General features: G+C 49.1%; 1 protein-coding gene across 1 annotated transcript in view; it reads right to left on the bottom strand.

Moving 5' to 3' along the window:
• Positions 1-11829: 11829 nt before the first annotated feature.
• C1QTNF4 (C1q and TNF related 4) overlaps positions 11830-13542 on the bottom strand; it is a 2341-nt gene continuing 628 nt past the window's right edge. The window contains exon 2 of the mRNA XM_029915535.1: positions 11830-11917. Coding sequence (XP_029771395.1) covers positions 11830-11917 — 88 coding nt within the window. The remainder of the gene's footprint in view (positions 11918-13542) is intronic.

Below are 13542 nucleotides of genomic sequence, written 5' to 3' on the forward strand. Positions count from 1 at the left end.
AGGGGGATGGCTCATCCAAGGAAGGTTCTCCAGGTCAAGACGCCGCAGCCCGACCAAAGGAAACAGTTGGGAATCGGGAAAGGAGGCAACACCGTCTACCAGGAGCTTGTAAGCTCTGAAGGCCCAGGAACGTGAGACGAGCGCTGAGCTCAGGGGTCGCTGTGAAAGCCGTGCCCTGGGACGTGCGCAGGCCACCACCACCCGTCAACCCGATAACATCCTCGTTTGTTCAAGTGGGAACGAGCGGAGCTCAGTTTTAAACAACTTGCGAGTAAGGGACCGAGCTGGGATCGAGACCCAGACACGTTTGACTCCCAAATCCTGGGCTGCTTACACCGCAGCTCGCTGCCAGCCTGGGAGAGACCAGTCACAAGGAGCCTTTGGGCAAGACTGACAGATGAGCACTTGGGAGCCCTGTGTCTGGGAGAGGTCACTGCTCCGAGGGCAGGATGGCACTGGGCTGGGGGAGCCCCTGCTCTGCAGCCGCAGCCCTGCACAGCCAGTGGGAAGAGAAAGCTTCCGGGAGCTGCTTGCTTTTCCGACCAAGGGAATGAATGGCCTGGCGCAGCTGGTGTCTGAGGGACCACAGGAGGATGCTGGTAGAGAAAGCAGGGCAGTGGGGGGTAGGGAATGAATGAATGAGTGCATGAATAGTCAATGAATGAATGAATGGGCTTAGAAAATCAGTTGGAAAGACTGGAGAAAAGTTAGGCTCCATGTTTAGAAGCATCAGTGGGAATGCGGCGTGAGAGGGATGAAAGGCTCTGACATGGACAGTGAGGACGAGCCCTCTGCTGACATCCTCGCACAGGGAAAGGCGGTGAGCTGAGGAGACTGACGTGACTCCACAGCAAGCTCTCTGACAGACCCAGACATCAACCGGGAGCCTGTAAGAGATGGAAGGAAGGAGAGGAAGTCCTCGACGAATCGAGACTTGGAAAAGGTGCAGACGCCTTCGGTTATGTTCAGAGCGAGAGGAATAAGGAGACAACTTATTATACAGGCTTCCACTGGGAGGTGAAGGTGTTACGTTAGCTGTCAGAAAGCAGACACAGCCCCAAGCCGGCTCATTGTCCCCCGAGGGAAAGCATGGCTAAACTGGGTCGAGTAAAGCAAAATGTAATTTAAAGGACATCAGAACTCCAAATAGGAGAGAAAATAGTAAGGAAAACCGAAGCACCTTGCCATTTAAAATGAGCTGCAAAGCCCAGAGCATTGAGAAACCTTTGCAGATAAGATCCTGGAACCCTTGTCAAGGTAGGTCAGAAAGGGGGGAGGAGAAAAAGAAAGGGGCCAACAGTGCCTGAAGGCCGCAGATGTCCTGACATTGAGAAAGGAGGACTCAGTAGATTCTGGAAACTCAAGGTGAATCCCCCCAGATTTTTTCTAGAATAGTATGTGTGTGTGTATACATACATATGTGTATATAAATATATAATATTTATATAATATAATATTAAACTGTGGGCTTGAGAACACCTAGAAAAAGAATTGGTGCCTTCACTAAGAGCAAGATACGGTGGATGACAACACCAATGATAATCTGTTATTTATTTGGATGGCCACTAGGAAAATTCCCTGGATGTGGTGTGCCTTGTTTCCAGTTAGACATCAGAGGTTTCCCGGCTGAGGAGACAACTAGGGAAGCCGTGACCTCAGAGATCATCCAGTCAGGGGGAGTTATAGCCCATTAGCCACTGGACCTCCACTTCCCCACCAGTTGGCTACTCACTTGAGGCACATCTGGGGAGAAGTCTCAGCGTTCCATGCTTCTGACGCTGCATTTGGTCAGCTCAGTAGTTTTCCGCGCCTGCCACCCTCCCCATATTAGCAGATGGCACTGCTATTGGGAGGGAAAGTTAACATTTGGATGTCAGAATCAAGATTCTAAAATATCTCGAGGGGGCGGGGCTGAAAGCAACAGGGTGAATTAGCAAGCAGTGGAAACACTTGCACTTTTTGAATCAGCTTACTTCAGCTTCAACCAGTACAGAGGCATTGTCTTCTAATTCTGTAGGCCACACGCCTGCAGACGGGTCTTACAGGGTTCAAGTCGAGGGGCTGGCAAGGCTGCATTTCTTCTGGAGGCTCTAGGGCACGATTATGCTGCAGCCGTTCCAAGCTGCTCAAGGCTGCTGTATTCCTTGGCTTGTGGCTGCTTCATCCATCCTCAGAGCCAGCAGCGTAGCATTTTCCAGGCGTGGAAAGACCTGCATTTAGATTTTCTTTTGGTTTTTAGTCAGCTGCACAAGCCCAGGATGAAGGAAGTTTGGCCCGACAGTGGTGCCTGTGGAAAAGGCTGAGGGCTTCCCGCCAATGTCAGTTGGAACAGAAACCGGTAGGAATGGAGTAGCTACTAGAAAAGATTGTGGTTCTCCCCAGCCCTTCTTATTTTAGGTGCAAAACGATGAGACTGACAAGTAGCTCTCTCTGTATAACCATTCCTCCCTCCCAAGGAGGACTCCGCCTCCTGTTAAACCATGTATGTTAACCATCTACACTAGTCCCCAGAGAACTAGTCTAGACTCAGGCATCTTTTTATTTTTTTAACGTAAGTGACAGCATACTGTACACTGTGCACTTTGTTTTTGTTTTTTTTTTTTTACTTAACAGTAAATCTTAGACATTATTTTACATCCCATAAATGAAATGAGTCCTCATTCTTGTGTAAAGGGTGCATAGTATGCTATTGCATGCATATATATCAGAATTTATTCAGTGGGTCCTCTGTTGCGGGACGTGTATGTTATTTCCGGTAACTGCTATTACAGTACTGCGGCGAAGAGCATGTCAATTTCAACTATGCAGGCAAGTATCCGAGAAACAGCTTTCAAGAAGTGGACCCACTGAGTCAAAGAGCATATGCATTTTTTAATTTTGTAGGTATTGTCCAGTCTTCCAGAACTTTCCAGTTGACCCACTAGCAATGTATGAATGTGTTTTTCCACCTCCTCACCAAATAATGTGTTATAAACCGTACTGTTCTTTGACAACCTGAGAGGGTAAAAAGAAGAGTGGCATCTTATTGTGATTTTCTTATTCTAATAGTTATTTGTATTTTCTTTTTTATTAACTATATCTTTTACCACTTTTTCTACTGAGTTGTCTTTTTCTCAGAACTCTTTATATATTAAAGACATTTGCTCTTTGTGATATGGGTTACAAATATGTTTTCCATCTTGTAGTTTGTCTTTTGATTTTGTTTCTGGCAGTATTGCCATGTAAATATGTTTCTCTTTTAAGCTGTAGGAAAATGTATCCATTAATATTTTTGTATGCTTCTGGATTTTGTCTCCTACTTCAAAGGTCTGTACTCTGGGGGACGCATGGGTGGCTCGGTCGGTTGGGCCTCCAGCTTTGGCTCAGGTCATGGTATCACTGTTTGTGAGTTCGAGCCCCATAGCAGGCTCTGTGCTGTCAGTGAAGAGCCTGCTTCAGATCCTCTGACCCTCTCTCTCTCTGCTCCTCCCCAACTTGTACTCTCTCAAAAATAAATAAACATTTTTTAAAAATAATTAAAAAAAATTGTTCACGCTGAAATTTAAAAAACTGTCACCTGATTTCTTTCAGTCCTTTTTAAATTTCATTTTCACATTTGAATATGTGCTCCATTTGTCATTCGTTTTGGTATAAGACATGGTGTACGGATCCAACTTATTTTTTTCTTCCACATGGGACCCATTGTTCACATACAGCTTATTGATCATGTATCTGTTCTTCTCTGACTTAAAATTCCACTCAGAAGAGTATGTGACTCTTGATCTTGGAGCTGTGAGTTCAGGCCCCACACTGGGTATAGAGATTGTTAAAAATAAATAGATAAATAAACTTAAAATCCAGCTTTTATAATATTCTAATTCCAGTATGTATTTGGATCTAGTACTGATTTTACATTCCATTCCACTGATCTAGTACACCTGTGTGGCTCAGTTGGTTAACCATTCCACTGATCTACTTCTTTTGATACACTACATTGGAAAGAAAGTATAGTTTATTGGTATTTTAAATTACATTTCAAATGAAATCAGTAAATGTCTGTTGTAAAAAGTTTGGGACATAGAAAAACATTTAAAGAGAAAAGAAATATCATCCCTGAACCTGCTTAAATAACTAAATATTTTAGTGTTTACATCATCTGATCTTTTCCTATGTAATTGTATTTTTTCCCCAACTGAGACGATACTGTGTAAGTCTGAGTTTCCATCCACAAAATCTAGTGTGATCCAAGTGCCCGAGGTGGGACCACTCATCATCTTGCCCAGACTGAATCCATCCTTCACCGTCCTCCCAGATAAGGGGGCGAGAGGCGGACTCCTCCAGCTCCTTCCCAAGCCCCTCATGCTAGTCGCCATGCCCTCTTCTTTTCCCTTCAGAGACTCACAGGCCCTAGACTCAAACCCTCTCTATATATACAGATGAAGAAGACCCAGAGAGGGGGAAATAACTTGTAAAGGTTAGACTACTTTTAACTGCAAGAAACAGAGGATTCGGGGCACCTGGGTGGCTCAGTTGGTGAAGAGTCTGACTTTGGCTCAGGTCACAATCTCACAGTTCTTTTTATTTTTATTTTTTTTACTGTTTACTTGAGAGAGAGCACGAGTGGAGGAGGGGAAGGTAGAGAGGGAGACACAGAATCTGAAAGACGCTCCAGGCTCTGAGCTGTCAGCACAGAGCCTGATGCGGGGCTTGAACCCATGAACCATGAGATCGTGACCTGAGCCAAAGTCAGCTGCTGAACCAACTGAACCACCCAGGCATCCCAAACAATCTGATCTCACAGTTCTTGAGTTTGAGCCCTGCATTGGGCTTTCTGCTGTCAGCGCAGAGCCCACTTCTTTGGATCCTCTGTCTCCCTCTCTTTCTGCCTCTTCCCCACTTGTGCTGTCTCTTTCTCAAAAATAAATACACATTTTTTTTTAAATAGGAAGAAACTCAAAAGTGGCTCAACCAAGAAGTGCTCTCCCATAAGGAGATGTCCACAGGTAGAGTAAATCCAGAATGTGTTAACTCAGTGGCGCGGTGATATCATCAAGGACGCTGATACTTGCCGTCTCTGTCCATTGTGTCATCCCCAGTGTATTAGGTTTTGTCCTCACACTTTGCGCCACATGGTTGTGAGATGGTGGCAGTAGTTCTAAGTATCATCTTCTCAAAAAATATCACATAAAGCCCAGAGGAGAGAGCATGGCCTTCCTGGTCCCATATTGCCCAAAGCAGAAGGTGAGGGTAGTTGGGAAACGTAGGAGGGCGTTTTGGGTTGTCCCAGTTGTCCCAGGGATTGAGGGACACTGTTGGCATCTAGTGGGCAGCAGCCAGGGATGGCAGATGTCCTGTCACGTTTAGGGCAGTTGATAAAGTGAAACTTTAGGTCTCATTCCTTACAACATTAATGTAGGTGAAACACACACACACACACAGACACACACACAAAACCTATTTTTACATACAAAACAAGATTTTTTGCATGGCTTTAATGTACACTGAAATTTCCAGGAATGTAACTTCCTTGTAAGTTGAGGAAGGGTTGTAATGTCTTTTGTCTGAAATTTTACCAAGAGTCATTCACTGTTTTAGACATGACGATGGTATTGGGGCTCAGGACAGCGCACCTCTGGATGAGCCTGTGTTTGTAGTTGTCACACTTGTGATTCTGTGGAAGATTCTGTGCTTCTAGCAGTGTGAACATCCGTCTGTTTTATATTTATTCCTGTGTGGCAATGCGCAGGTATTTACATATTGAAAAACATTATTTTTAAAAATTTCTTTCCTTTCCTTTCTCCTTTATATCACACTTGAGGTATTATCTTGATTTTTTTTTTTTTTTTTGAAATTAGGTGTCAAGGGCCACCTGAGTGGCTTAGTTGGTTAAGCATCTGACTTCAGCTTGGGCCATGATCCCATAGTTTATGGATTCAAGCCCCACATTGGGCTCTGTGCTGACAGCTCAGGGCTTGGAGCCTGTTTCAAATGCTGTGTCTCCCTCTCTCTGACCCTCCCCTGCTTTTGCTCTTTCTCTCTCTCTCTCAAAAATAAACATTAAAAATTTTTTTAAAAATTAGGTGTCAATAATTACATTCTTTATGAATTTCATTTCAGTGTAGGAAAGGAGGCATTACAAAATACTTGAATAAAAGAAATACAAGAAATCCAGATAGGATTGAGATCCATGGCTACCAGAATAAAGTCTAGACAGCTTAGCCTGGCACTTAAAATCCTTCATGGTCAGACTCCAAACCCATGTGTCTGGACCTGTCTCCCGGCAACACCCCTGGATTCTGCACAGCAACCACACCAAGGCTGTTCTTCATTTTTCAAACACACCAAGCAGTAACAATAGCACCTAGTGGGTGCTTACAACATGGCAGCTCTGTGCTGAATACTGAGTATGCCTTTCAATGCTGTCGACAAGCCAGTGAGGCATAGATTTCTTGTCCACATCTCACAGGTGGGGACACTTGAGGTCACACCATTAGTGAAGGAGCTGGAATTCAAACTCAAGCAGTCCAATGCCAGTCACTGCTTTTTACCAGAGCTGTATTGCCTCCTACGGGCATTCCCTGCTCCCTTCCTTTCTCCCAGGATGCTTTGCCTCCCCCCCTCACCCCGGCTCTTGCTACCTGTCAAGGTCTAGTGCAGACTTCACGACTTAATAGGTGTCACTTCGTTCATTATCTCTTGCCGAATCCCTCCACTTGGAATTAACTTAGTTTCCTAGTGCTCCCATTGCACTTTATCTGTGGTTTTTACTATGGCTACTCTGAGGTGGCAATGACAAATTGCTATGTGCCACTCATGTCTCTCCCTGTCCTCTCCCTCCTCCTCCAACTGTTGGCTGGGCTGTGGATAATGTTCACATCCCAAGCTGTCCCCATCGGTCACCCAGGACTCGCCTAGACCCGCCCACTGGCGGCCACTGCGCTGGTGAACACAGGCAAAGTGATTCAAACCTCACCCCCACCGCTACCACCACTACACACACACACACACACGCACACACGCACACACGTACGTCAGAATGCAATACCTGCCATCAAAGGACACTACTGTCAGAAATAGGGATCAAGATCCCACAAGGCCACAGGGATTCTCTCCCTTCCCTCCTCCCTGGCACCTGTCACTCCCTGAGGCTCCCACAAGCCATGGAGACCTAACCATTGTCTCCTGCTGAGGCCACTGTCACCACTGTTTTAGCTCACAGCAGAGGGGGTCTTTTCCCAGCCTCTTTCAATGGAAAAGCTGACATTCACCCTCCACGGATGTGTCAACCACGATGTCTGCACCCAGCACTCTGTGGCCAAAGGTGCAGGATTTGGGTCTCCAACAGTCGAGAGGTATCTGTACCTCCAGGTTTCTGTATCAACATGGACGAAAGAGAACCTGCGCCAGCAGCCCGGAGAATGAGCCCGGGTTTGTTTGGGGAGAACCGTTCTACATCTTCATCCCACTTTTGAGTCCCAGGGTTCCAACTAGCTGCTGCTACAGTAACCCCAAAGTTAGGGCTCAGAACAATCCTTCCTATCCCCTGTCAGCCTGGCACACAGTGGCAGGCAGGGTGGCCGGACACAGAGGCATCCTGAAGGACTCCTCAACCGTGAGCAGTTGATGCTGGGGCCTCTGCGAGGGTCAGGGCCGGTTTCTTGGGATGCAACCTTCCAAGGGCTCAATGCTGCTTGAATGCTCCATTGTTGCCATTTAAATTCTTAATTTTTGGTGCGGGACACCTGTGTGGCTCAGTCAGTTAAAGGGTCCAACTCTTGATTTCAGCTCAGGTCATGATCTCACAGTTCATGAAATCAAGCCCCGAATCGGGCTTCGAATTGAGAGTGAGGAGCCTCCTTGGGATTCTCTCTTTCTCTCTCTTTTTCTCTCTCTCTCTCTTTCCCTCTCTATCTGCCCCTCCCCCATGCTCTCGCTCTCTCAAAATATGTAAAATTTTAAAAATATTCATTTTTTGAAAGAGACAGACCAAGCATGAGTGGGGGAAAGGCAGAGAGCAGGCTGAGAGAATATGAAGCAGGCTCTAGGCTCTGAGCTCTCAGCATAGAACCTGACCTTGGACTCAAACTCATGAATCGTGAGATCATGTCCTGAGCCAAAGTTAGGTGATTGACCGAATTAGCCACCCAGATGCCCCCAAAATATAAATTCTTAATTTTTCGACATGGTGTCCAGCGTTTTTATTTCTGTGCCACCCGTGTCTCCCCCTGTCTCTTCCCTCCTCCTCCAGCTGTTAGCTGGGTTGTGGATAATGTTCACATCCCAAGCTGCATGTCTGGTAGGTTGGCCACCACATCTACACATGGCTTTTCCATGTGGCCTGGGCGTTCTCACATTATGATAGTTTCAGGAGAGAGCCCCAGCACCAGGCAGAATCAGGACCACCCTTTATGACCAACCCAAGTCCTCCTCTTAGAGGGGAGTGGCAAGGTCACAGTATAAAAAAAATTTTTAACGTTTTATTTTTGAGAGAGACAGCATGAGCAAGGGAAGACCAGAGAGAGAGGGAGACACAGAATCTGAAGACAGGCTCCAGGCTCTGAGCTAGCCTGACATGGGGCTCGAACCCACGAACCTCGAGATCATGGCCTGAGCTGAAGCTGGACACTCAACCGACTGAGCCCCCCAGGCGCCCCGCAAGTTCACAGCACAAAAAGAGCATGGGGGGGGCTACTATCACAGCTATCTTTGGGAAATGCCATTTGTCACATGGGTCAGGAGCAGGTCACCTCCCCATCCAGGGCATTAATCTGTCCATCTGCAAAAGGAGACTGGGGGTTCAGTCCCCCCCCCCCCCCCGGGAAAAGGCCAAGGCAGAATTGGGAACCTGATCCTCCCAGCCGCTCCCAGCTTTTCCGGTCTGGGGTCATTACCCAGGTGCTCAGGAACTGGAACCCAGCGCACAGGGAGCCGGCAGCCCTACCCAGGAGCACCAAGCGTCTGTCCCCCTAGAGGGCTGAAATCTCTGAGCAAGGCAGAGACTCTGTGCCCTGACATCTGTTTCTCCCGCCGACCTCTCTGCTGGGCTAACAATTCCTCCTCTTTCATTTCTCCCTGGGGCATGTTGTTGTCTTTCTCATTAACTTCCCCTCAACTCCCAGCAAGGTCCCTAGACTCGGAGCTCTGCTAATTCCCCTGTAATCCACTGGCAAACAGGGAAGCTAATTAAATTGTGAGCTTGTGCGGGTGTGCGCTGTCAATCTCTGAATCTCTCTTTCTCTCTCCCATCGGTCTCCTCCCTTCCTTTTCCTTTCTGATTAGCCCTGCATCGTTCAGATTCATCTGCACACTTTGAGTGTTTTCTTGCAGGCCTCCCTGGTTCGGTCTCCTGTCTTTCAGCCAGAGAAATCTCAAAATACGGCCCCGAGTACGGTCCCCTCTGCTGGAGGATAACCCCAGCTCCTTAGCCCATTGAAGCCCACGCAGCTCACCGGCCAGAACTTCCACGCACACCCTTCCCGCCTGCGCCAGCCACGCGAGGACTCCTCGCCAAGCCCCGGCTCGTCACCTCACACCTTTGTTCATATTCTTACCTTCGGTTGGATCCCACCCCCTACTCTTTCATCTCACTGCTAGATCCTTGCCGTTGTTTAGAAATCTCCTTCTCAGGGTACCTCAGTGGCTCAGCAACCATGATTTCCACCGGGGTCATGATCTCATGCTTCGTGAGTTCCTTTGAGCCCTGCTTTGGGCTCTCCCTGGCAGCTTGGGAGTCTTTCTCTCTCTAACCCTCCCCTGCTGCCGCATGAGCTCTCTCTCTCTCTCTCTTAAATACACATTAAAAAAAGAAAGAAACAAATCGCTTTCTCTATAGGGCACCACAGGCTCAGTTGGTAAAGCATGTGACACTTGATCTCAGGGTTGTGAGTTCAAGCTCCAAGCTGGGTGTAGAGCTTACTTAAAAACTTAGAGTGAAAGAAAGAGAGAAAGAAAGAGAAAAAGAGCCTCCTCTGTGACATCTTCCTTAATCCCCCAGTGGAATTCCTCCCTCCCTGAACTCTTGCAGCACTTTGCAGCTCGCTCCTGGAGCTGATCTCTCTCCACCCACTATGATTCTATCCACTTCCAGCCCCTCCCACTAAATGATTACCTCCTTGAAAGCAGGGGCTCTGGGTGATTTTCATCTCAGCTTCTTCCTGAGCACCTCCCTAAGACTGCACTTTAGAACATTTCGTTGTGGCTCCTGGCCCAAGATGGCAACTGGGGCTCCAGCCTTCGGGTATGCATTCCAAAAAGCGGGAAGAGAAAAGGGAGGGCAAAATGAAGGGCCCTTTAAGTGCGTCCTCTCCCAATAGCTTCTGATGCCATCTCACTGACCGAACCTATCTAGCTTTAGAATAAACTGAGTACCTTGTCTCCCTCCAAACTCAAGAGCCCATCCCTCGTTTTACAGATGAAAATGTAAGACCCAAAGAGGATCAGAGAATTAGGGGGGCTGCTGATTGGACATATAGTTAGGGACCAGGTCTTGGAGCTAAACAGACCTGGGTTTGAATCCTGCTCCTGCACATAACGTCTTCATCCCTCATTTGTAAATGATAGGAACTTCAGGAGATGTTAAGAAAATTAAATGAGCTAATGGATGTGAAAAAGCACTTCCCACAGTTTAAGACGCAGTCATTGTTCATTGTCTTAGTTTGGGTTCCCTCAAAAGCACACCTTGAGACAAATACTTGGGTGCAAGCAGTTTAAAAGGTGATCCCAAGAAGCAGGGTGAAGGAGCGGGGAAGGGAGACAAGACAGGGAGGAAAGGAAATAAAGCACACGGGGACGAGTAGGTTTTTCACATGGCAACTCGGGTTTCATGCCGGGTGGAGTCTCTTTGAGGCTGGAGCATGTCAGGCAATCAGGAATTGTCCTGCTGAGGGATTGAAACCTGGAGTATTTATCCACTAACTCTGGACCCTGCTTGGTTTAGGGTTCTCTGGGGGGTGTTAACTCTCCACTTTCAGCCTGCCCCACACTCACTTCCCCGCCAAGAATACCCCAAGAGAGACCGGGGAAGCAAGTTCAGGACCTGTGTGTGCAAGCGACCTCCAGGTAGGCCTGGGGGTGTGGGTGGGGCACCATAGTATCTGCTACAGAATCAAAGGCGTGTATCAGGGGCTGGTTAGGGTGGCTCAGTCGGTTAAGCTTCCGGTTCCTGATTTCAGCTCAGGTCTTGATCTCACAGTCCTGAGACAGAGCTCCACGCCCTATTTTGGGCTCCACAGTGTGCATGGGTCTGCCTAAGAGGCTCTCTCTCCCTCTCTTCCTGCCCCTCCCCTGCTCTCTCTCTCTATTTAAAAAAAAAAAGCAAAAAAGGAGTATAGAACATTATTATTGTGTTGTAATCGCTGCACAACAGAGTACGAGCAGATAGGAAGTACGATTCGCCTCGGGCTCTTTCCTCTGAATGCTGCACCATGACCTCCTTCCATTTTGGCACACCCTTTGCCCCCTACTCCAGCCTGCCCTCGTCCCCCACCAGCTAATGGCAGCCTCTTTCTCCACATCCCTTTCCCAGTGGCCCCCGAAGCAAACCCTGCTGCCATCTGTGTGCCCCGGCCACCTATCTCCCTGACCCTGACTTCACCAGGGAAAGTGTCAAATGGCTTTCAGCCAGAGCCAGGCCCCCACTAGGATTTAATGGTCTTGCCTGGAGAATCCTGCCTTCTTCTGTCCCCACCACTGGAACCACACCTTCAAAAGGCACTTTCAAGATGGTAGCCCAGTCTTATGGTCCAAAAGAGTACCTTTGTGCTAAAGGGGTTTGGCTGCCCAAGGTCGGCATCCTGCCTTCCCCAGCCCTCCTGCTACATCCCTGCGTGACTCATCCCACCCTGCCCTGCCTCATGCCCTCCCATAGGCCTGTGACTCAAGCTTTTCAAACTGGTGAAGGGAACAGTCACGATCTGACGGGCTAGACAGGTGCTTCACCCTAGGCCCCAAATACCCCCAGGGCCCAGTCCAAAAATGCCTCCATTCATTTCTTTCCATTGAGGCACATATTCATTCATTAGTCATTCGCTTAACACCCTGAAGAAAACTTAATAAGCCCATTATCATTATCAATGCCTTCCTGAGGGCTAACCTGCATCAGACTAACTGGGGTCACTTAAGTTTTATAGTTCCAGGAGGAAGGGGTGCCTGGGTGGCTCAGTCGGTTAAGCATCCGGCTTCAGCTCAGGTCATGATCTCACAGTTCATGGGGTTGAGCCCCGCGTCGGGCTCTGTGCTGACAGCTAGCTCAGAGCCTGCAGCCTGCTTCGGATTCTGCGTCTCCCTCTCTCTCTGACCCTCCCCTGCTTGCGCTGTCTCTCTCTGTCTCTCAAAAATAAATTAAAAAAAAAAGAGACAGAGAGTTCCAGAAGGAACAGTCCAGAGGGGAGAGGGCTTCAGAGGGCACCAGGCTTCTGTGGGTCCACACAGAGGGTCTGTGGCAGAGCAGGGACTCGAACACGGGCCTTCTGTGTCAACCAGGGGCAGATGGAGGGCACCTTTTCCTGGCAGCGGAGAATGGGGCCTCTTCTAAAACCATCCACTTAGTCAGCATCTACCGAGCACTTCATGGTGGACGAGATCACAGCAGCCCTGATGAAGGGAGTCCAAGACGGGGTTGCAGGGTTCAAAGCCCAGAGTGGAGGCCATGGCGGAGGGAGGGGGGGTTCTGAGAAGTGCCAAGGTGTGGGAAGACACCTGCTCCCAGCCCTGATGTCCCACTGGATCCTGTAACACCTGCCCCAGCTGGGTGGGCTGTCCCTCTGCAGACAGGCCCTTTTGAGCCCCCCCTTTCTCAACCTTCTCCCTTCTTTCAGGCACCCTGGAAGCAAAACCCAGTTCTGCCTCAAGGATGCCCTTCCTTTGCATCCTGGGGTCCCCCCAGGCTGACCCTCTCCTGCTGGGAGCTTGGTCTTCCTCCTTCCTTCCTAACCAGCCATGGCCGTTGTGAGATTCGGAGATAAGAAAGAAAAACGAGGTCTCTTTAAGTTCTTTTTTTTTACTGATGACATTGACCCATTTTATCCTTCTCTCAGACCCCCCTCCTCCAGCGCCACTCAGTCTGGACATCTGTCCCAGCCTAAATCTCACCTTCCACTGTCCTTGCAGCCCAGGGGCTTGTCCAGTCTCTGTGTCCTGCTGTAGTCCCCTCTCCTCAAACCAGGGAGGAGGCTGGCCTGGGGAGTGCCCTGGGCCACCCCCAGTTTGGCCTCTGCCTCACGCCTCAGTTTCCCCATCTGCTAACTTGGGTTGATGATGCGTGTTCTGTGGAGCCAGAGGGTGAAGCTCTAGGGAGGTCACGGATGAGAAAGAGCCCAGGGCTCCGCGCAGCCTGCGCAGGGGCTTCCTCTGTGCGGTGCCCCTAGGCCCTGCGCGGCTCCCCTTCCTCGGCGCGCCCCTCCCTCTCCCTTGTCCTTCCCTCTCCCCCTTCCCGCCGCTCCCCTGCCGCTCCTCCCGGCGCTCTGCTCTGTTCGCTCTTCAGCCGTCCTCTTTCTCTAGCGCCTCGCTCCCCTCGCTCGCCCCGGAGCCCCGGGGTCCCAGCGCCCCGCCGCCGCCGCCGCCGCC

Source organism: Suricata suricatta, chromosome 11, assembly GCF_006229205.1.
Source record: "Suricata suricatta isolate VVHF042 chromosome 11, meerkat_22Aug2017_6uvM2_HiC, whole genome shotgun sequence".
In the NCBI taxonomy this organism is placed as follows: domain Eukaryota; kingdom Metazoa; phylum Chordata; class Mammalia; order Carnivora; family Herpestidae; genus Suricata; species Suricata suricatta.